Consider the following 25310-nt stretch of genomic DNA (forward strand, 5'->3'; position numbering starts at 1 on the left):
CTTTAAATATAAAACTCCAGAAATTATGAGAAAAATATGTATGTGAGTAGTGGTGTGTGGCAGCCGTGAAAGGGTTCGTTGCACGCTACAAAACGCGAAACGCCGGCAGTCGCCACGCCGCCGCAACATGTGGGGCGTTATTGCGCCGAAAAGTGCACAAGCGAACAAGTGGATCATATATGTACATACATATATGTATGTGTATACATATAAATATTTCAACTTCATTTTTTGCTGCCTTAAAATTGAGTTTCGCCCGCAAAGCAGCAACGCATTGCTGTCAATATTCCAGCGACAATGTGCCGCAAATGACGAGTAGACGCGTCATGCCAGCAGCGGAAAGCACGGCTGACGTTAGATCTTGTTAAGACAAAATTTCGTGGATTTTTTCTGAGTTTGTTGTTGCGTTGAACCTGCGGCTGGCATGCAGTTGAAGCAGTATATAAACACTTCGGAGGCGCTTAAAGCATTTGTTAGAGATTCTTAAAGATTTAAGTAGAAAAAAACAATAATAACAACGAAAGTAAAAATGTTAAATGGCGAAAATAAAAGCAAGAACAACAACAACAACTTTAATAAAATAAAATTACGCCAAAATAAATGCAACAACAACAAATAGTAACGCAATAACGCCACTTTATGAAAGATCAATTAAAAATTAACGATACTGCTGGCTGCCATGGCTCTGCGGCACTTCGTTCGACCGCACGTTCGTTATACAGCCGTTGCGTGGCTAAATATGAAAGGGTTAATATATTTTGTTGTTGATTTTTTTATTTATATTCAACTACAATTTTTATATTTTTTATTATTTTACTTTACTCTTTATGCTGCAACTCCTCAGTTTCCTTTTTATATTTTTGTATCAAGTTTGCTCTACTTAAGCGGAGAATTTTGTATTTACAGCGATCCTACTCGTTTTCGTCAGCTTTTTTCACTTCATATCTTAGTTTAAGAGGCGTTCCAATAAAATAATGAAATATTGAGCACTTGTTGCAAGGCAGTTAAGTAGTCAATTTAATGCAGTTTAATTATAAAGAAATAAATAAAATAATAAGTAAAATAAAGTTAAGGATTTGTGTTAACCTGCAAATAAATTATAAAATTTTTGTAAAATAAAAAAAATCAACAGAAAACATAAAAAAGAAAAAAATTAAAAGAATTTAAAATTTCTGAAATTCAATTCATTCAAATATTAAAATATATAAATATATAAAATGCATAATAAAATAATATAAAAATAAATAAACATTTTTTTTTTTTAATTACACACAAATTACTTATAAACGCTCCTAAACAAATATATTCACATAAACATATCACCAATAGTCCCTCCCATGCCCTCTCCAAACCCATTAATATGCATAAAGAGTATCTAAACATGCTATAAGCGCCATTTAATCAATTGATTTCTGGCTACCACAGTTACTCAATGTCATTACACATATACATACAGACATTAAATACTTACATGCACATCTATCTAATTACTGTACGGTTATGCTTTTAGCCATTGATTAAGGTGTGCACTCTCACCACAGAACGACATAAGTCCACCGACACCTTGCCAACTCACCCAAGCACACGCCTACAAATCATGCCAAGCGCTATAAAACACCTGAACACACCTGCTAACGCACATATCGTACAAGCACCTCACGCTTTGAGTAACGAAGAAATGCAACGCCATCACACGCATATAAATATTTAAGGAGAAATCAATGAGACAAATGTCGCACATTAAAAAGTGTGGTCAATGAATTTTATAAATGAACGCAAGCATATGGATATATACAGTATTTATATATACTACATATGTATGTGTGAATGTATGTCCACCTGCGTGAGTGATTCTAGCACGTATTTGCTTGCGCCACACAAATTATATAAAAGGGTTTGATGGTAGAAGGGAGGAGGGGGCGAAAACTAAAAAGGATTTAGTAAATATAGAAACAAAAAACCACAACAACAAAATCGAAACGAATAGTGGCGATAAATGTGTAACATACACGCCAACACAGCAACGAGTTTACAAAACGCATGAATGTGGCTGCCACAATACACAGTGTTTCAATCAATTTCATTTGCAGTTGGCAGTCATTTTCGCATGCTTGTATGTGTATATGTTGACATATATGTATGAATATATGTTTGTGTGGGTGTGCGTTAGTGATTTTTTGTCTACATGCGTGCTATATTGAAGGTATGAAAATTGTCATTAATATTTGTCATTGCGGCCAAAGCTGCTGAAAACGCGCTTTGGTGTGCAACAACAACAAAAACTATACAATTTATTATATTGTTGGCGACCAGCGGCTACTAAAACTAAATAAATTTCCTGCCAAGTTTTCGTTATTTTTCAACATTTTTGCTGCGAATAATTTTATACACTAACAGTTTTTGTTGTTGTTGCTTTAGTAGCTGTTTTTACTTTGTGCTTTAGTAACTTTGTTGTAAATATTTCATTTCATTGCTTTGTTTTTGCATTGTTGTTTTTTTTTCTATTACGGCTGCCTAGGAAATGGATGTCTGCCAGGCACGCTCGCATTGTTTTCGCTGCACACACACACAGCCACATACAAAACAACATTAAAATTCACTGCATATAACAACGAATTTACACTATCATGTAACACAAAGCGTTGTGGTTTTGTTGTAGCGCATTAATTTTCGCATAACATTTACACGACGGCAGGACATGCGCGCCCAAGCACGCACACACATACACACACACATATGTTTACTATAATAGAAAAAGTCCTTTCATAACTGTTTTCATAGCAGGTGAACCCTTTATTTTGCGCCACATTTGTGCACTAGTTCGAATTTAGTATGCAACTAAAAGCTTGTTTTTTTTGTCTGTATGTCTGCATATTTCATTCGCTCCTTGCTGCAACGTCCACCACATGCAAATGTCCGCATAAAATTATAGGCATTTTGTGCATATTAAATGCGCTTAACTCTATAAATTCTCTTGAATTGCCCGAAGTTCGTTGATTACTTTGTTGCCTTCGTCGGTTGTGCTTACCGTTACGTGTGTTTGTCGGTTGCGTAATTGTTTGCTCGCTGAATGGCTTTGAATGTATCCTGTTTAGCGTTGGCAGGATATGTTAGTATCAAGCTTTTGTTGGTGATTATTATTATTTTTTTTTTGATACTCAAGGTTCAAGGTCGTGTCAGGATGATTTGGTTTAAAACTTGAATTAAATATTTACAAATGTTTGTATTTAATAGTATGCTGCAAAAAGGACATAAATAGATAGTCGATAATATAAAAATGGATGTAATATATATATGTACATACATTTATGGAATGGGGATTTATTTTTCAAACTTATAATACTATTAATAAAAAAAAATATTTATAAAGTTTTACCAAAAGTAAATATTTAATTATATAGCCAAAAATTTAGCAAAACATTTCTAGATTATAAATTACTTTCCCGCTTATTGTCTACAGATCACAAAATCCCACAAAGGATCACAATGTCTAAAATTACATTGCCAAATATAAGCACGTTCATTTACTTTGCCAATAAATATAAGCAATTTACAGCAAGCATTCTTATTTCTAATGAAATGCTAAGCTTACGCACACACAGAAAGCACAAAAATCATTACATGAAACATTACTATATAACTCAGAATGTAATGCCACTGTGTGTCTATACAAAGTTCTCCACTATATAGCCAACAAATATACACAAAATAGTAAATATATAGCTATATATACATTTTTGCTAATATATAGTATATAATATCTATGTATATAAAGCCACCCAGTTTCGTTCGAGTGTTGGCAGTTAATTTAGTACTTCCCCTATACCCACACACTCACTCACACACAATCGCCCGTAAAATAAACATCTTATCTCTGTCGCGCGCATCTCTATGCTATCTAATATTATGCAAAAGTAGATGCTAGCAGATACCCACGTAAAATCTGATAGAGAAAATTTTTGCGCCAGTTACTTGTACGTGCCACAACCACACGAAAACCGCCCATTTTGCTACCGACCAGCTCGATTGTATGCGCTATACACACAGACACAAAAACAAAAACAAATAGAAATCCTGACACTATGCTGTTATTTATGCGCGCACACCAATACATATATATTAGTATATATATAAGTTTCTATGTGTGTCCACCACTGACAAAGTTACATAGCTCCTCTCCAGCTACATTGCCACTTGACTTTGCCTGCTGTAACTGCCGCCATCATAAGCCTGCCGTACACCACTTCACTGCTCTATTTGTGTGCTGCTGCTTCCTGCGCAGTAGTAACAACAAAAAGTATATATGTACATAAGTATAGCAATTTCGCTTTATTTTATTTCGTTTCATTTCATTTTCATGCAATGTGCTGCAAAATAAAGAGATTTTCCTGCAACTCCCGCCAGCAGTTTGTTTCACAGCGTCGCTTGTTGTTATTAGAAGCTGTAAGCCATATAAACATTTCTCTTTCTAAGCTTTTGTCTGACGCAGTCGAGCATTTAAAGCGTTTTACTTTGTAAGTGTGTGTGGCATGATGCTCGTGCAACATTTTATTGCTACCCCAAATGACTTTTTGCCGAATGTAATGTGGCATGCCGTTTTTTTCAAGGGAGATAATGTCTAAAACACCGTCATTCACATCCCCTCTCGATGGCTGGCCCCAATTCAGTTACTTTTAGATTTTTATATTTGTTTGCACAGCATCAAGATATGCCAGTGTTATTATAACACCCCAAACCAGGCGACTCTTTGTATATAAAATGCCAAGATACATATATACAAAGCTATATCTAAGTGTCTGTATGTGTGTTTCAGCTACTTTCAAGTGGGGTCAGTTCAACGAGCTGGCACATTTATTTACTTTTATTGTTTGTGTTTTGTGTGAATTTGTGTGCGGTACATAAAGTTGTGCAACATCTAACTTCGTGCGCCATTCATGCTGTCGCCCCTCACTCCGCCCAGAAGCAATGTACAACCCTTGTGCTTATCTTTACGCTCTTTGTTTGTTCGCCCGCCATTCAGCATCTCTAGAGCTTTTGCCGAGTCCTTTGCCATTAGGAAACACACACACACATTTTTATATAAGAATATCTGTTTGTATTGGTGCTATACATATAAGTGAAGTACATATTTACCGTAGCGTACGCGCTTTTTTATCTCAGATCGAAAAGGGCATTGCCATTTACGTTGTGCTTAGAAAATGTATATTTTTATACACACAAATACACTTCTATATATACCGATATTTTATATATACATGTACATTATTCAGTGAGTCAGTCCGTAACTGTTTGCTTTTTACGTTTTGTTTGTCTTCTTTCGTTTTTGTTGACTTTAAAGAAACTCAAATAGCCACAAGTATGCGGCCTGTGGGTTTTCAGAAAATTTGGTTGGAAAATGCAGAGATTGGGCTTAAAGCGTAAAAGTCGATTGCCGTCGGTAAAATTTGTATTCATTTCCTTGTGCGAAACAATTCTGAATTATTTTTCAAGTAATTTTTAATTATATTTTTTTCAATTATGTTATTAATAAAAAAACGTTTATTTTTTTAAATTAATTTTCAAAAAATTATAACTTTTAAAAATATTTTTCGAGTAAAATATCTTTTCAAATTATTTTAATTCTTCAAGTAAATATTTCTTAAAATTAAGTTTTCAAGTAAATATTTTTTTAAATATTTTTCGAAACAATTTTTTTTATCTATTTTCAAAAAAAAATTGTTTAAAAATTAATTTTCAAACAAAATATTATTCCTTAAAATTATTTTCAAAGTAAAAAATAGTTTTTTTAAATTAGGTTTTAGTAAATTTTTTTTTTCGTATCAACTTCTTCTGTTAAAAATTCACTTTTTTATCACGAAACTTACCAAAATGATAGCGTATTCAATGCGAAAAAATATATATTTTTTATGCAACTTGAGGAAAACCAACCACTCTGCGCAAACATATTTAATCAAAATTAACTTAAGCACATATATGATTTGTTTAAATATAATTTTTAATTAACGCTTATTAGTAAACACAGCAAATCGCCAACAAGCAATACATTAAAAGCAATGTAAATAAAAGTGGCATTAAAAATTGATAAATACAAATTCTCGTTATGTATGTATATATGTGAACAAATAATATTAGGCGCGTGAGAAAAACTCACGAAAATACCTTAATTCTATAGAATTAGTGAAGGAAAAAAACTTTATTGACAATTGGCTTAACACGCGTGGCGCCAACTGGGCGTGCATGAGTGACGTCTCAAGCTTTTGTCTTCAATTTAATTACGAAAACACATTTCGTGGCATTTCATTGTCTTACAGAAAATCATGAAAGCATATCTTATCAGCGTAAAATTACAGCGTGGGGCCATGACAAAGAAGGCACATCGATTAGATATAAAACAAAAATTATAGATATGTGCAGGAAATAGGTCGAAATTGAGTGCAAGTTGACTGTAAGTTGTATGCATGTACATATGTATTGCATATACCGCAAGTTTCATAATTTTCGCTCATGATATTTGGCAATGATTTTTCATAATAAATTTCATGGCTAAATCAAAAGTAAATAAACACTAATTCGTAATTGTCACTGCTTTAAAATACGGTAAATATCCATATATTAACATGGTTTATTTAATATTATATAAAACAAAATTTTAGTTGTTTTCAATAAACTGCAAGGTCAACAATCGAAAAACATACATTTTTGTTATTCACGTAATTCGATTATTTTCCAAAGTCTTAGACAAACAATAGCTGCTTAATTTTGTGTTTAAATTTGTAATCAAAGTAATCTGTTTAATTCAATGAATTGTCATTTGCTGCCTTGGCGGACATGTTATTTTTTTTTTGTGGCACGCATTAATTAATTAATTAATGGCGACAGTTTGCAAATAAAGTAAGCTAAAATAAAATAAACAATGAAATATCATTATTTAATGCTCTGAAAAGGCAATAAATTAAATAGTGTGCATTTTTGGTGGAATAACTTGCTTTCGTCCAAAAAATAAAAATAAAAATTTTATAAATTCTTAAAATTTGTTTCCTAAAACAAATATTAACTAAGTTTAGCATAAAATTTTGGAAATTTTACATTTTTTAAAACTCATAGCATACTAATAAAAAATACATAAATATCCCACTCGTGCTTCAAAAACACCAACTACTCACTTAAAACTTTGCATTTCCGGTTTCTCGCACCAAAAACAAACTTATATAAAGTTTCCAGTCCCCACACCGCCCTCAGTTTGCAGCTGCTGCGTGGCATGCACCTTGCATTGCAGCTACAAGCCATAAATTTCGCACACCGCAGTACCAATATAAAAAAATAGCATGAGCAAAAAATTAAAAAAAATATATATTTTCCAGTTAATTTCTGTTTAACTTTATAAATATGTGTGGCGCAATATGTGCCACCACAACAAAGCCGGCAATCAAATGTGACTTGTTTCATTTTTAAATTCTTTTATTTATGCTGTCAACGCATAAATAAATCGTTTAGGTGTGAATTCAGCAGTGTTTCGGGAAGGAAAATATAATAAAACAAAATATAAATAAAAATAAAAATAAAATAAATTTTTTTTTAAATAAAATAGTTATTATTAAAAGAACCGCCATTTTCAATTAGTTACTAACCTTTTCACCTAATTTTTAAGCGTCAAAAATAATTCTCCGCCCCCCAAAACACCGCCAGGCGTACGCTCAACTCAAATAAAAACAAACGCCTAGCATATTTGCATATACAAATAAACACATACAAACTCATATACATTTTGCTAAGCACGCCATCTTGTTTGCTTTTTTAGTGTATGTTGGTATGCGGCGGACTATGGCGAGCTAATATTGCTGCGTAACAGATTTATATGTTACTATTATTTTTTTACAATTTTGCTTTAATTTTATTATTTTGATATAATAATTTCATTCGAAAATCGCTGCTGAAACACTTGTTGTTGTTACTATTGTTAATATATAGATGAAGTAAACCATATTATTTTCTCTTTACTGCTTTAACAATCACAAGTTTTTTGTTTTCTTGGCGCTTAAGACAGCCTACGTATATTCAAGCATATGTATATATAAATATATGTATGTATGTTTGTCTGCAAGGTATATGTAACACATACATTCATATAACCATGTCTGCGTGCCTTTCAATTAATCTTGTCAATATTTGACAGTTTGTCATTTCTATATTCTTGATTTATTACGTTTATTCGCCACTGGCGTTCGCTTGCCTGCACACATATGTAGCTACACATGCTTATAAGTAAATGCTCATGCTTTTACATACATAAAGGTCGATATTTGATTTGTGCGGCACTTGCAGGCGTATATCGCACGTACATATGAGTGAACTATGTGTGCGTGTAATCACTATGCTGTTTCTGGTGTTAATGCTCACACTTCATTAATTTTTATTAGCTTTTTAAAGTGAGCGCTTTACAGCGATTGCTTGCAAGAGAAGTTAAGTAAATCCTATAAATTGAAGGTAGTGGAAGAAGTAGGTGGATAAGGTAGACAAGGGAGGATTAGGTGCTGATTTAAAGAGTACTGTATATATACATATATGTATAGGTCATTTTAATAGAAAATACCGAAAATTATAAGTTATTAATGTTATTAAATTTCATTAGCATACAATTTGGAAAGCAAGTCATATTAATAAATTTCTATCATACGTGATTAAGTTTTGTACAAAATAATAAATTTTTCATCGAATTCTTATATGGCCTAAAGTAATTTGCATATTCAATATTAGTGCCTAATTGAGATATTAGTTTACGAGCGTCGTTTATCTTCAAAGCTGGAAGAAGATAGCTATATGCGTAAGTCGTTAACAAAAATCTAAACAAATATTAATCTAATAATAATAAAAAATTAATCAATTTTGGTTTTTAAGTTAAAATAATTTTTACTAAATATTATTATTCTTGCTGCCTAACTAATTTTAATAAAAAAAATCTGTATTTCTTTGGGCTTCATAAAAACTTTATTTCATAACAGCAGCAATTCATTACAAATTTACAAAATTTTACATGACGATCAGCAGCTACTTTGCTACACATACGAACGGACAGACAATGGCGTTCTTCATGGCACACGTTATTGTTGTAGGAAGAGCAAGAAAAAGTCAATACAGCAGAAATTTTTTCAAACAACTTTTGGTTGCTTTTTTCCTGCTTTTACAGTGCTTTTCTATATTTTTTATCTTTTACTTTTTTACTTTCATTTGTGATTTCCTCTTGTCCTTTCGAGATTTCCACGAATTGCCTGTAACATGAGTGCTGGCTTTTTAACTTCTTTTTGTCTCCGACCATGCAATGCGACATGCCACACTAACTGCTGTTGTTGTTGCCTTCCGTTTTATATTTAATTTTTCCCCGTTTAACAATCTTAACTGTGAGCAACTCGCTGCGGTTGCACTATATTGCTGCTACAGCAAGATTCTGTCTCAAGCGTGAAGTTCGACTCTTTTAATTTCGAATTTATTTTCTGTTCACTTTTTAATCGTTTTTTACTTCAAAAATACTTTACGCAAGTGCAACGCCAAGTTGCCACCAAGCGCACTATATAACCATAGCTGCATACGGTAAAGCGCACACGCCTAGTTAGTTTGGCACTGAGGCTGAGCCACACTTTATCTCGCCTCTTTCTCGAATATAGTTACCTTTTTCATGCCTCCTCCAGCTTTGAACGTGATCATGTTCATGCAACACGGTAAAACGTTTGCGTTTCGCGCCTCGCTGTTGCACCAAAAGCCAGTTAATGCGCTAAATGCTGCGATTTTTTTCATTCCCTATTGTTGTTGTTGTTGCTGTATACGCTCTATCTGTGGCGCGTTGTGTTCACTGTCTGCTATTGATCATGTTTGACGATGAACTTTTAATTGATGTTTTTTCAATCGCAGTTGCATGTACAACGGTCAGCAGCGCTCGACTTACCACCACCTGTTTCGGCCACGTTTTGAAGGTTGTGGCATACAGCTATATATAGACTTTGTACTTTTGTTGCGCATAAATTTTGCCACAAATACTGTTGTTGTTGTTGTTGCCTGCTTTTCAGGCGTAACCTACCAACCATTGCTCTATGTGCCACTTGTGCCACATGCCTAACGAACTTGCCACAATTTTCGCTTACATAATTTTACACTTCAATTGAGGCAACAGCAATAAAAACAACAACACGAGTTGGCCGCAATCTGACTCTTGGGGCAGCAACGGAAATCCACAAACCGTTTAACTTTTTGCAAAATGTGCGAAAATCGAAATTAATTGCAACGCCTACAAGTGCTGTGTCTTGTGTGTTTTGAACAGAGATGCAATTTGGGGAAGATTATGAGGCGCGTGCAACATGTGTGTGTTTGTAATTTAGTTTTTCATTTTTTCATTTCAATTTTATTTTCTTGGCATATTTTTCACCAATATTGCCTTTATTTCAACTGATATAAATATATCGATAAACTGCCACACTAGCAACTTGCCACAAACTTGCAACCGCCAAATTAAGAAACAACAATTAACCGTTAGCCTTAACAAGCCATGCAAAAATCACCAGGACGCACATACACATACAAACAAACATGTAAATATAGACTTGAATACTGAATAAGTCGACAACAACAAAAAAGTATATCCAATCACGTGCTTTGTTTTTGCAATTCAAATCAAACAGTATAAATTAAGTTGTTAACATGACAATTCGACAAAACTCTCTTGGTCTCTGGTGTTGATGATGTTGACACTATTGCTGTTGTTGTTGTTGTTGTTTTTACTTGTTTTAACGTTTTTTCGCTGTTAAGCCCGCTAATAGCCTTTGGTGTGCGTCTTACGACGTTGTTGCAACACATTTCACACCTCGCGTACAGCACAGCAACACCAACAACAGCAATTAAAGAAATAAATTGAATACGCGAAGTAAAATTAATGAAAATAACATTTTAATGCTAACAAGGTCCACTTTAATGAATACGACATTAACACTACGCTCCAACATTGCTACACTGCAGCTCACGATGCAACACTGCGCCACTATGCTGCCACACCAACGCATTGGATTTCGCTTTACACCTATCATCCTGTTCACAGCAGCAGAGATTCGCCAAACATACTCACACATATATATGTCTGTGTTTGCTGACTTGCAGTGGCCTATTAAAGCAGTGAGCGGACGTTTACGATTGCATTGGTTGTGCTGAAAATTAAGCGGCAGCTTAAATGAGTGTGCGTTTGCGTGTGTTTATGCATAAAAGATTGCCAAGCACGATTCCGTATTGATTTGTGTACTACGCATGCGAGCTCACACTTGTTGGTATTTATTTGAGAATGCGTGTTTTGGCATATTTTCGGTGTGCAAACGCGGGTCGTATGTCGGATAAACATATTTATACATCTATATATTTGTTGTTGGAAACATAATATTGACTTTCTTCTGAATACTAAAGTTTTTGTAATACTTGTATAACAATGGGAATATTTAGAATAAGTGATTATTGGGCTGCAGAGCTGCTTTGGTTTAAGAGAAAAAATATTTTTTTTATTCATTAATTGTTTTTAAATTTTTTATTTTATTATCTCTTGCGAATATAAATTAATTAATATTTTTTAAAATGTATATAAATTAATATAAAAAAATGAAAAAAACAAATTTTTAAAGAAAATTATTCTTTTTTTAATATTTATAATTTTCAATTTAAAAAATTGCTTTATAAATTTATAAAAAAATCCAAAAAAATTTTGTATAGTTGAAATCAAAGCAAAAGAGCACAAATTTTAATAAAACTAGCTACAAAATTTAGAAAAAATTGTATTCAAATTATTTAAAAAAAAATAATATAATTAAATTAAAAATGTTTGGTATTTAAAACTCAAAACAAAGTCTCATTAGAATTTTTTGACCAAGAAAGCCTATTTCGAAATGTTAAAAGCGTCAAATATGCATAAACACATATACGTGAATATGTAAATACATTTAGCTTTCTTTATATGACTCCCTTCTGCAAATAAATAATACAGCGAATTGCTTAATCAACCACAATTGTGGTTTGCGGCGTGCTTTTTTCGCTATAGCAGCCACAAAAAATTACGCAAAAAACTTAATTTATAGCCAACAAAATTGAGTTAGCAATTTAACCCTTTTTCTACAAATAGAACCCCTTAAAAAACACTTACTCACACCAACTTATTTGTTTTTGTCTTTCTCTTTGCAGACACTACAGTCATTACAAAGCGCCGCGAAGCGAGCGGGGACCTCATGTGCGAATTGCAAAACCACAACGACAACACTTTGGCGGCGGAACGCCAGCGGCGAGCCAGTGTGTAATGCCTGCGGACTCTACTACAAGTTGCATAATGTAAGTGAAAAAGTATAAATACATTTATTTAAAAAATAAAAATAAAAAATAGTTAGAAATTCATACATATGTAGTTTGGCACACTTTGCCGCATCCACACACGCGCTGTCAACATAAATGACTTCCGCGCGGTTTATTTCCTACGCTGCTAAAGCCACATTTCTAACATTGCGCGCTAAGCGCCGATATTTACGCTCTCGTGGGAGCTATGTCAGTTACAAGTAACTGCTAATACACCCAGCTAATCCTCGCTGCATATGCTTTTGGCTGCAATTGGGTGCGCGCGGCGGCAATAAAAATGACAACGCTCCGCAGCGGCAAGCGATTTATGCCAACGCAAATGCTCAGTTATATCGTTGTAGATACATACATATGCATATTAGTACGCTAATCCTGTCAGAATTTATTTGCCCAACAACGCTGAAATGCTAACAAATTTTCTAAAGTCACACGCCCAAGCGACAGCGGAAGGGGAGTGCACTACCGGTATCACAGCGGGCTTTGGTGCTGGCGCGCCGTAAATCCGCTGATGATAGTTTAATGATATAAGCGTTTAAATCGTTTATAATACCAATCGAAGTAACTACAAGTACAACAACGGCAAAAACAAAGCGGTACAATAAATTGCCAAAAAGTTACATACAAGCAAATAGAACGTTGTTTGGTGTGGCGCGCTGAACCCTCGTTAAGTGCGGCAGCGATTTCACACACCATTTAGCGGGCACGTATGTGTGAGTGTATAAGTGTATGTGTGAGTTGATATTTGTAACTGATACTTGCGCTTTGACGCTGTGCTTTCCCACATATTCTAGAGCGTGTGCGGAGCAAGTGGATGCGTTAACCCCAAATTTAGTGTTAGCTTTAACTACAGGAAATCAAGTGCAGGGTAGCGGAAATGTGATGAGATTAAAAGTGACACACACCAAACATACATGCATGCGCACTGGCTTGCGCTTAGGGTTGCTGCACAACTAAGATGAACGGCGTGGCCAACGCGTCGCTTGGGGTGAACGACGGCGTCCGATGTGCGTGCGAAGTAAATAGCTTAAACGGAAATCAGATTTGCACTCTAGACAGGCGGGTGCAATGTTCTTGTGGCATGACACAACAAAAGCGGTCAGTCATACTACACATAATAATGACTGTGCTGCATGCCACATCACACCACCTACGCGTCGCAGTCAATCATACGACCTTGCCGCAACCCTTGATGCTTAAACGTTTTGATGAATTGTTGATGATTATTTAAAGATGCTGTGCATTAAGTGGCATTGTTTTTGTTATTGTTGCTTCAGCACTGTATGTGTTTAATACCTTTCACTATACATCGCTTGCTGTTTGGCGATAAGATAAGCGGTGGCTGCCGCGTGCACTGCGCGGCCTGTAAAGATGCGATAAGCGGAGCGCGCGCGTTTGCAAATAAATGGGGAAGAAATCGCTTACCGGCTAAATTGGGGTAATTTATGTGTAATAGCATTGACTTCACTGCGCGCTGGTTGTGACGTTGGGTGACGCATTTGCGTAGGTGTAGGTGGTAGCGGTTGATGTTTATGCCGCGCCAATGATGTGGAAGCGAAATTCAATTTTCGTAAAGTGGGTAATGTTGGGAAAAAATTATTTTTGTATTTATTTTTTGTACTTGAAACGGTTTTTTATATTCATGAGCATTCATAAAACAAAAATACGGAGTACTTGTTTACATTGCCGCCGTGTTAATAAGAAAAGCAGCAAAAAAGTAAAAGTTTTGCGCGTCAGTGCACATTAAAAATTCATTAGCTGTAAAGAAAAACAAAACAAGGAATTTGTAGCAAAAACTTGCCAGTCAATTTAGGGGTGGCTAAAAAGTTCATGGCGCCATAAAAATTTCAGCAACCGCTTGCGAGAAAAAGTTTATGAGTTACATACTTTCACTTTTCGCATTTTTTCTTGATATTTTTTAAAATATTTTACCTGCCTCCTTTTAGTTCTAAAGTTTTTCAAGTATGCTGCAAGCATTTTTATTTAATTTCTTACTTGATCATCGTTTATCATATTTGTTTGTACAGTCTAGAAAAAGTTTTTCGTAAAGCGTCATTTACAAGTCAGTAACTGGGCCAGTTGAAATTACTTGCAATTAGAAAAATAAAATAACTATCGAAGAAAAAGATGTTATAATATGTTATATTATAGAAAATTATAAATTAATAAAATATTATAAATAGCAAGAAATTAAAGAGAGTTCTAAATATTCGTGTTAATAGCTTAATAGTAATTTGAACAATTAAAAATTTAAAAATTCCAAATTTCATATTTTAACATATTTTATTTTAATATTTATAAAAAACTCTTGCCTATTATCTGATTTATAATAATTATTCATAATATATTCAAGACTAAAATAAATAATTTTCTTAATTTTTCAATACTAAGAGCGCTTAAAATAATCCAAAAATATTTTTACATAACTTTACATAGCATGCAATACGCTTCAGCGCTTAAAAATATCGATCAAATATACTAAACTTTAACAACGCCTCATTATCTTTTCTACTTGCAAACAACTCATATGTCCATAAATCGCAACATTTTTTTCGCAACAGCAGACGATTTAAAATAAATCAAACCAGCACATAAATTCACACCCACAAACTCAAATATGTATGCACGAGTACAGCAAGTGAATAAGTGAGCAGCCAATAACTAACACCCGTCGCCAATGCACATACAACAACGTCAACGCCAACAACGTTAAACCAATGTCCATTCGTTAGTTGATTCGTCGACAAAGCCAACAACATCAAATGATGTCCAACATACTAATGACCACGCAGAGAGGCAGTCACTGCATACTGAGCTTACGCGAGTGTGAGTGCATTAGAACTGAATTATAACAGTGCGCTAGATCAGCAAACGGACATGCACATCAACATGTGTACTGATAGATAAATAAATATATGTACATAGATTTGTGTAGGTGGGTATGTATGCATGTGTGACTAATAAGTTAGCAGGCAACAAAATTTCCATAAATCGCCAATCAGATTAGACATTAGACGTGTGAGCCCACACACAGCTGACAATTTACGAGCGCAAAAATATACGCCCGCGCTACCGAAGTGGGGGGGCAACAACGACACAACATGCTAAGCGCTTATTTAAAAGGGCGCACAGATACATTTGTATGTATGTATATAACATGTTGCTGTAAACATTTTGATGCGAAACAGATGGATTGCTGCCGACTGATGTGCATATGTAAAGAGAAACGCGAGTGCAAGTGTGAGTAGGTGGCGCAGTGGTGGCCCACCCAATTGCGCGCGCCAAAAGCATAGAGAGTCACACACACACACAAATACACAGACGAGTTGCGAGTCAAATGTGTCGTTTGGTATTTGCTGTGCTGCTGATTGGCATCTAATCAAGATGGGCTGGTGGCCAATTGAAAGGCAAGCAAAGAGTGTAGTTGAAAAAAATGCATTTATTTGAATATTTGCCACTTCTTTTGCGCTTTGGATGTACACGCTGCGCGCGGCAAACTGCCAAACACTGCTCTCATATAAATTATATTTTTACATTGAAATATGTACATCGCAAAAAACTGATAAGCCAAACAAATGTGTGTATGTAGGCATATGCAGCTTTATGTGTTGTGTATGTTAAGTTTATACTTGCAGTATGTGTTGTAAAATTAAAGCAAATGCATATTTTTGTTGCATGTCACATCCTTAGTGCAAAAAATTCGTTGGCAGCAAACCACCCAAATCGCCGCCCGTTCGGCCGTTGCAGTTTTTATTATTTATTCACATATGTATGTAAGTTTGTAGATACATATATGCTTGTTGTTTTCAAGTCCTCAAAACATTTTTTTGTTTTTGTTGTATGTATGTAAGTTTGTAGGTAGATGCTTGTTGTTTTCAATTCCTCACTAACATTTTGTCTTTGTTTTTTTTGTTTTTGCGGTTGATGCATTATTTTTGCATTGCCTACAATTTTTGCAAATCAATTTTAAATCTGATAACGTGCATAGACAGACTGCCGAAGTGCCAGAAGTCACATTGTGGTGCAATATATTTGGCTTTCATAGTTATAAAGCGCATTCAGGAAGCGCAAACTGTTTATGTAGTTTTAAATTCCTTGCAATTTAAATATAAAATGTAATCAACTTATAGTAGCACTTTATGATTTCAATTTGCAAGTGATAACAACAATCAAAAACTACTTTTTAAACATAATATAACATTTTTAAAAAAATATTTGCATATTATCAATTAATCCCTAAATCAGTCGTGATAGTCCAGAAAAATGTTCGCATTAAATACTTTTTTTTATATTTTTTAAATAATCCTAATCAATTTGTTTTAGTACTATAAGGGCTGTTTTATATTACATATCTGTATACTTGAACGTATGTATATGTTTAACTGATGTCATAAAATTTACACCTGTAAGCAAGCAACCGTTAATAAACACAATACCTTTTCTGTTATTCAGCCCAAAAAAAATAAACATATCATTTTATTGGATTATGTACAACAACAACAATAAAAGATAACGTGAGATCCTTTTTTAAGGCAATAATAGAAAATGAGAAGAAAAAAGTAATAAATAAAATATAAAGTATACAAACACCTTGCAGCCAAATTGATATCCTGCTGCGCGACTGTCTACTCAAATAACTGTATATTTTTTGTACAACGCAGCGCTCTTACGTGACATACACACATACTCGGTATTTCTGTAAAAGGTATAAAGTGAATATAGTTTGATAGAAAATATTCTCTAGCAGAACGATCCTGTCGCACATGTCCTGTAGCGTTAGCGGGTGTCACACACAGTTTGCCGGCGGTGACGGCGGCGTCGGTGTCGTAGTTGGTTACAATGGCGTCACAATGACAAACGATTATTATATGTAGTTATTGTCACAGTTGTTGGTGTTGTTGGGTCATTTTGAGAAGATGCGGGCGTGCGCGCGGAGCACGTAAAATAGTTATAAAATTAGATAAGTGTGTATACATATGAATATTGATAATGATCTAAACGGCTAATCACGGCGTGTTGTTACATACAATTCGATACGCGCCGTTAGATCAGAAATTGGCGAATGTGCGGCGAAATTTGGCTTTAAAAATACTATTATATACAACACACATATGTATGTTTATATGCATGAATATATATTTCTTAATTATAAATAAATAAAAACCCACACTTGACATTGGCTGGCAAATGTATATGTGAGGGTGCAAAGAAAGTCATTAAAATAGTTCCATTGTCTGAGCAGATCTTGAGATTATGTCATTATGTTGTAGTGTAGCAGTGGGTTGGCGCTAAGCAATTGTTTTCCTAATTTTTGGAAATAAATCAAGCGTTTTTTCGACTTCAATTAATTTCCATTTCGTTTTGCTGCAAATTTTTGTCAATAAAATGGCCATGAAATCATTAATAAATATTAATTTCACGCGAAAACAACCCACTCAACACACAATCGATTTATTATTAGAGGATTTATGTGCGCATGCGCATGAGTAATTTAATTTATTTTTCATTTTTAGCTATATAAGCTACTTATAAAGTACTCAATAGTAAGCAGCACATGCTCACACTCGAAACGCCAACACTAGTGAGCGTGCAGAAAAAACACCGCTATTTGTTAAGCAAATATTTAATCAAATATTTTTTTTTATACAATGTCTTTAATATACTCTTTCAAATTATGCGAAGGTCACACTCAATTAGCGCGGTTATAGCAAATTGTGTTGTTGCAACATGCGCGCTTACAAAGCGTTTAAGCTTTGGATGCGCTGAACGCTGCTGAATGCCACCCAGTGACAATAGCAGTAGCGGCAACAACAAAAACAACAATGTGAGACACTTAAGAAAACATTGCAGTAGCGCTTGTAACTATATAAAACTGCCACTTGCCACTTGCTACACGCACATACAGAGCGTCGCGTGCATGGCTGTCAAAAATTAACTTGACAGTCAACAGCTAAACGCCCAAGCCAAGTGCTAACCCAGCTATCGAGCTCGATCAAGTCATCGAGCGGTCGAACTCCAGCTGCTGCATTGGACTGCTGTAGGCAACTTTTGCTTCTGTTGTTGTTGTGATTCTCGCTGCACTGCTTGCGCCATTTAATTTATGCATAAATCTTTTTGACGGCCTCAACTGTGTCGAACGCCATCACGCAGCTCCGCATTGCTGCCGGCAGCAATCGGCAAGAGATCTACTTTTGCCTTGCTGCCGCATCGCTTTATGTGTCCTCATTTATGTCTGTTCCTATTTGGGTGTTTGTGTGTGTGTGTGACGCGTTGTACGATTAAGAATTCGCTTTAATTTATTAATGAGGCTGCATGCAAGTGTGTGTGCAGCAGGAATGTAGCGATCGGTAAATGAAGTGCAACCATGGCTTGCTGACATAATGTTCGACAAATTAGCGCATTATTTAGTTGTTGTTTTTTTCGTTTTTTAATTCTTATTTCTTATATTACTTGTATTTTGTAAAAAAAATATCAGAAATATGCGTCTGATATTAGCATCCTTCCTTCATTCTCTTAACCTCAAATCTTAACTTAAAATCGATTTTATGATTATATATTTCAAGTAGTATTCTCAGAGGTAAAATTCTTCGTGTAAGTAGTACAAATACAATAATGCTTAACTATCCTTCATAAGTTCTAAAATATTATAATTCTATAATTCTAAATTCTTATAAAACTGAAATAGTAATTTTTGAATTAAATATTTACCTAAAGTAGTATTTTTTACTTGATATACATCTACATAGAATAATTTACATAATTTTTGCATTAACTAAATGCGCTTGCAGTTAAATTCTACACTCATTTAACCCTTAATCTTCCTGCTAAACATGCTAAACATTAAATAAATATAATATTAAACTTTGCTTAAGGCATAACATTCTTATCAGTCCAAAAAAAAACATGTTCTAAAGAAACCCATATAAGCAGTAGACTGTATGTAGACTGCACTTTCCCATCGCCCCCATCTACGTGCTGTACAAGAAATCGCGTGTAAATTACTTACAAATTACTTAAAAGCGTTAATGATAGCATACACGTTAATAAAGCCGGAAGAAAAAATTAAGTAAAGCAAAAAACAAACAAAAAAACACATAAAAACAAACATGAAACAGCATAGCATAACACAGCACAGCATAATATCACATAATAGCTAATAACATTAGTACATTAATGGCTGCAAAAAGTAGGTGTTGATTGCAGGAAAAAAATGAAATGAATGTTGCTGAAATGCAGCAACAAAACAGCTGGCAGACGTATAATATCTTAGCTAATATTGCATTTTCGTAATCGCTTGAATGATACATATGTTTGTGTATGTGTGCACGAAAATCCACTCAGCAATTTACCGCTTGATCTTTGCATTGTTTGAGCAGAAAATTGTAGCAATTTCAACTGTCAACGCACACAAATATGCATTTCCCTGCACTCCGACTGATGCTGCCACACACTTTTGTACCCCACTTAGCGGCTAAGCGTTGCCGTCGAGGGACATGCGGCGTTTCTCAGCTCTACACTACTTGATACTTATGAAAAGAGTATCAATTACCCAAACAATTATTTACCTTTTCGCAAATCTCATTCTTCGCTTTTTTATACGGAACAATAAGCGTAACAACAATGTGCGCGCACAATACAACAAAGCCGTGCCGCAAAGAGCCCCTAATAATTGTCATCATCGCAGCAGCGGCGTGAGGCATGAGGCAGCAATGCAGATGCAGTCCATTTGTTATGCGTATGCGGCTACTGCTGCTGCTGCTGGTAATGGTGCGGAAGTAGGGAGCAACTACCACTTATTTCCTGCCGCTGACATTCGAGGGGCTCAAGGGGCGCAAGCGGGCCGCATATGTAAATGATACTTTGATACTTTTCTGATTTTGCTTTAATTTCGATTTTTCTCTCTTGTACGCCCTTGTGTACAATTTATTTGCGACTGAGTGATAGTTTTCAGCTACAACAACAACTAACAAGGATTTTACATAATTTTTTCTGTTTTTCTTCTATGTATTAGTCACAAACCGAATCACCGCTCAGCGCTGTGAAATTGTTGCCATTTGAAAGGGAATTATTGAAAAGTAGTTGAAATACACAGCACTGTGTTCCTTAATTTTTTCTATAAAATTATCATTTAAATTATTTAAATATTTTCTAATTCATATTTTCATTTATATTTATATTTTAATTTTTGTGTATAATGATTTTTAAATTTTTTTATGCTTTAAAATATTTGTTGCAACATATTCTATTTTTTTATTTATTTAACAAAATATTAAATATTTAATTTTTTTCTTTTAATTTATTTTTTAATACGATTTTTTTTTATTTTTCTAATTTGATCAAATATATTATAAATACAAATATCATATATTTTTCAAAATTTCTCCGACTATAAATCCAACTTTTTTTTTTAATATTACAATTTTATAATGTATTTATGCCACAAAAAATACGAATTGACATAAAATATTATTTTTTTTAATTAAAATTTAAATTTTTGCCTAAAACGTCCCACTGTGCCCAAATATATTTGCTTATCGCAGCTTGAAACCCACTTAACTACGTAATTCACGCCCTAGTACTTGAAAGATACTTTGATTTTTTTCTATTTCACATTTAACTGGTTGGTCGAACGGTTAGTAAGCCGCCTCACTAGCGCGCTCAATGCCAAAGTGAGTACAGCCTGTCACCGCTCCTTCCCTGCAATTGCTGCCGCTGATAAAGAGTAACTTAATATTGTAATTGTAGCGCAATGAAGCGCATTTCTAACATCAACGCTGATTTTTCGCCAATGATAAGCCTATAGCCCGTAACATATGCAAGTACTTAACACACACATACACACTAACACAGCACAAAAGTCCTGCAGCGACACACTAGAAGCTCAGCGTTATAGAAGAAGAAGAAACGACAGCAAAAAATTGAATGAAATAATGTGAAAAGAAGAATTAAATAAAATAGTAGCAAACGGTGGAGGCAAAGGTGGTTGCTGCAACGGTTCGTTGGTTGGTGCGTTCATAGTCGGCAGCGGCGGTGATCGCTCGGCTCGACCGGCTGGTTGGTTGGCTGAAAAGCTGTCGCTGTCGCTTGTGTGTGTGTGTATTGTATGTATTGTCGTAGGTATATAAGTAGCCTTCGCTACCTATCAGTTATGCGCCGTTAAGGGCGTAGTACTTATGGTTGCGTTGATGCGGTGTAAGAGCGTAAGAGTATGAAAGCGATATCAGTCAAAATAATCGCACACTGCGTCTCTTATCTGATCATGTAAAAATATTGTAATGTTTCATTTTTTCCGGTTACACACACAGTGCGAATTGCATGGTTTACTAGAATTCAGCAGTGGCAGCAGCAATGGGTATTTAAAATGCTGCACCGGTGCGGTGAGCGAGAGTGTCAAAGGTACATATGTATGTATATATGTATGTTGATATACAAATGTAAATAAGCAATGCAGTGCCGCAAGTTAGCGTTTGGTACAGTGCAACTGAAAGCTAGAATGACAAGAGCGGAAGTGGTCTCCGGTGCCTACGGCATGCGGCAAATGAAAATAAATGCATTTAGACATATGTAATATGTACATAAGTATAAATCTATATGGCATTGAACACTTGCTGCAAAAAATTGCTTATTTTAAAATTTAAATAGATACATATGTATACTTGAATACAAATAATTTAACATTTCTTGATATAGACTGTGGGTGCATGGGTTTATGCACTCAACTTGAAGGTCAAATATAATACTTTATAACTAATCTGAAACCAAACTCCTATAAATAAAACATTAAATACCAAGGAAATATAAGAAAAAGTAATTATTTCAGATATTTTATTTACCTTTTAACTTCACATATTAATAATTAATTTATTGCTCTTTTGCTTCCAGGTAAATCGCCCGCTTACCATGAAAAAAGAAGGCATCCAAACGCGTAATCGCAAGCTATCCTCGAAATCGAAAAAGAAGAAGGGTTTGGGTGGTCCATGTCTACCTATTGGCAGTCATTTGGGTATGGGTGATTTCAAGCCACTCGATCCATCGAAAGGTTTCGGCGGCGGCTTTCCAGCTTCGATGGGTGAGTAAACATTTTTGATATTAAAATAAAGAAATAAAAAAAGCGGTGAGAAAAAAATTTAAAATAATAAAATAAATTAAATTAAATAAAAAATTTCGAATAAAAAAATTAAACTTATTTCCATTAAATAACTATTTTTATTAATTATTCGCTATGCATCGAATAAATAAAATTATAATATTTCATTCATCTCTAAGAAGCATGAAATTATTTCCATAACCTATACTTACATATTTACATACTCGTATGTCTGTGTTATACTATATATTATAATGCCCATCAGTTTGTTAATATGTATTTAATTTGTATTTATTTGTTCCTCTTTGATTTCCAGCACAACATGGCCATCTTTCCAGTGGTTTACATCCCGCACATGCGCATATGCACGGCGGCTGGTATACCGGCGGTATGGGCGCTTTGGGTGCTTCTGGTGGCTTGCAGAGCGGTTTCTCGACGGCCGGTTCGCTGGGTGGCGGTGTGGTGCCACATTCGCAGCCATATCATCTTGGCTTGGGTTCGATGGTGAGTTGAAGAACATTTCATTATTGTAGTCATAGAGAGCAGGGTTCTTTATTTGCCTATAAATGGATAAGAGCATGTGCGAAGAGAAAGCTAATTGAAAGAGAATAATATATGAAAAGTAATAAGTAGCTGAAATAGATGTAACAAATAAAGTTAGTTACAGGGTGGTTGCAAAAATATTTTTTATTTATTTTTTTTTTCAAAAATAAAATATATTTAAAAGCTCTTCTAAAACAAAATTCTGTGAAAAAGATAAATTTAAAATGTATAAATTTTTATATTTAAAATATATTTGATTATATTTGGTTATATTTAACGAAATTTTTTTCTTAGAAGAGTTGGAAAATAATCGGAAGAATCTTTCATAATTATCCTAAAAAATTATATGCAAACTTTTTTATGATTTTTCCATACAACAAAAATAATCAACACAAATGCTCTTTACCATTTCACTAAATTATTACTTACCTACAACAACAAAATCACTTCGAAAACCATACTAATTCATGCATTTTCCACCGTTTTCTCATTCACAGGGCACCTGGCGTACAGATTATACGTGATGGAGCGGGAACAATTTGAATAATAATTTATTCAATTGAAAGTAAACAAGGCAAAAACGGTAACGCAAATCATATGCCGCACGCAAACAGTGCGTTTAACGGCAAACCGCATAACAACATGCGAAAAAATAGGAATACAAAAATACCAGTGAACCAAAAAAGTCTTTAAGTAAAATAAATTAGCTCTACAACAACAACAAGCGACTAAAGAGCAGCCATAGGAACGTAAAAGCCGTAACCGAACGCCTACGCCTACAACGTATGCCAACAGCTCTATAATATTACTAGTTACAACAAACATTTGCATATAACCAACAAACGACTACAATAACAACTTGCCAAGAACAACAATCAACACAGAAACTTAGAAATATTTGCAAACAACAATTTAGGCCGTAAAATTTTGAGTTTCACCAAAACAAAAAAATATTGCAAACTCTTACGCGTTCGGCCTCCCTCTCTCTCCCACTCATGCAACAGTAACTCTAAGTCGTTTTGGTTTTGGTCGATAATACCGGGATTATCCTGTCGCCGCCAACATTAATGAGTGCAACTGAAGTGGCCGTTCAAGTGGTCTGCAGCATCATTAGTGACCAACACCGAGCCCTCAAAGCAACCACACAAAGGATCCACAAAAAACAGCATGTCGAACACCTCGATTCGTCTACAACCAAGATTTACTCAATTGAGCGTGAGATTGTGCGCGCACAACAAAAGCAAAAAACCGAAGAAATATTGCGAAAACTCAATTTCGACTTAGCCACTTCTCAGCCGCTCAGCGCTCGGTCACGCTGCACTTGTTGCCAAAACAGTTAAGCCTGGTTAATTGCTCTTCGTCTGCTTTGTCTCGTACTTTACCTTTTCGAGTGTTTTGCATTCAACAAACGATTTTACGAACGGCTAAGCCACTGATCGGTCTGAGCTACTGTGCAAAACCGCAGCGTTGTTTCTAAGCCAAAGGATTAACTCAAGTGCGGAAACTCATGCTGTTGTTGTTGTACGCCACTGTTTGAGGCGTGGCTGTGTTTGTGTAGCAGTGTGTATGTGTTGTTGTTATGCGAAGACTTAACGGCGTGCAGACAAGTGCTTGGCGCCAGTTTATTTAACATAATGTTGGAGGTGTATTAGCTATTGGTGCTTGCTTGGAACCGGGACTAATCAGTTGCGCTTGGGAATGCTGAGAAACTGTTGTAATTAATTTATTAGAAATATATATATATTTTATGGTTATCATATATAATTATTAATAACTTTTTTATTTTTATTTTTTTTTTTTTTTTGTTTCTGTTTTGAGTACATAAAACTTATTTCCATATGCAAAAGTAAGCGTAATAATATTTTTAGTGGAATTTAAGCTATTCAGCATCGCGTGCAATTCTTATTTATTTTAGTACCTTTTAATTGCTTACGATAAATAGCACTAACTACACATATAAAACATTAATTGTGCTAAAAAAGTATAGAAAAAATGTATACATTGCATAATAAGGTACAGAAGCTTACATAAAAATAGTTCAACAAAATTGTTACAGATAAAAAGCTTTCATAGCGCATTTGAGCTTTCACGACTTTTTCAACATTAAAGTTTTTGCGGTCTTTCAAACAAATTAACATTTTCCCAGCTGAAATAAAATTTTCCAAATAAAAGCTCACAATGTGAAAGCTCGCCAAACAATATGAGCTTTCACTTAATAATCTTTAAAACCTCAATTTTATTAAATATTGTTTATATTTTATTGAAAACGCAAACTTATCCATTTTTGTTGTTTTTTCTTGTTTAAATTTCAAACGAA

At 34.5% G+C, this 25310-nt stretch overlaps 1 protein-coding gene across 4 annotated transcripts in view; it reads left to right on the forward strand.

The window, feature by feature from the left end:
• LOC105214224 (GATA-binding factor C) overlaps nt 1-24329 on the forward strand; it is a 95006-nt gene extending 70677 nt beyond the window's left edge. For all 4 annotated transcript variants that reach the window (XM_011187517.3, XM_054233702.1, XM_054233692.1 and 1 more), the window contains exons 6-9: nt 12202-12345; nt 22246-22432; nt 22767-22954; nt 23491-24329. In XM_011187517.3, the coding sequence (XP_011185819.1) occupies nt 12202-12345; nt 22246-22432; nt 22767-22954; nt 23491-23517 (546 nt within the window). In that variant the 3' untranslated portion in view covers nt 23518-24329. The remainder of the gene's footprint in view (nt 1-12201; nt 12346-22245; nt 22433-22766; nt 22955-23490) is intronic.
• The last annotated feature ends 981 nt before the right edge of the window (nt 24330-25310 follow it).

Source organism: Zeugodacus cucurbitae, chromosome 2 (assembly GCF_028554725.1).
Source record: "Zeugodacus cucurbitae isolate PBARC_wt_2022May chromosome 2, idZeuCucr1.2, whole genome shotgun sequence".
NCBI lineage: Eukaryota > Metazoa > Arthropoda > Insecta > Diptera > Tephritidae > Zeugodacus > Zeugodacus cucurbitae.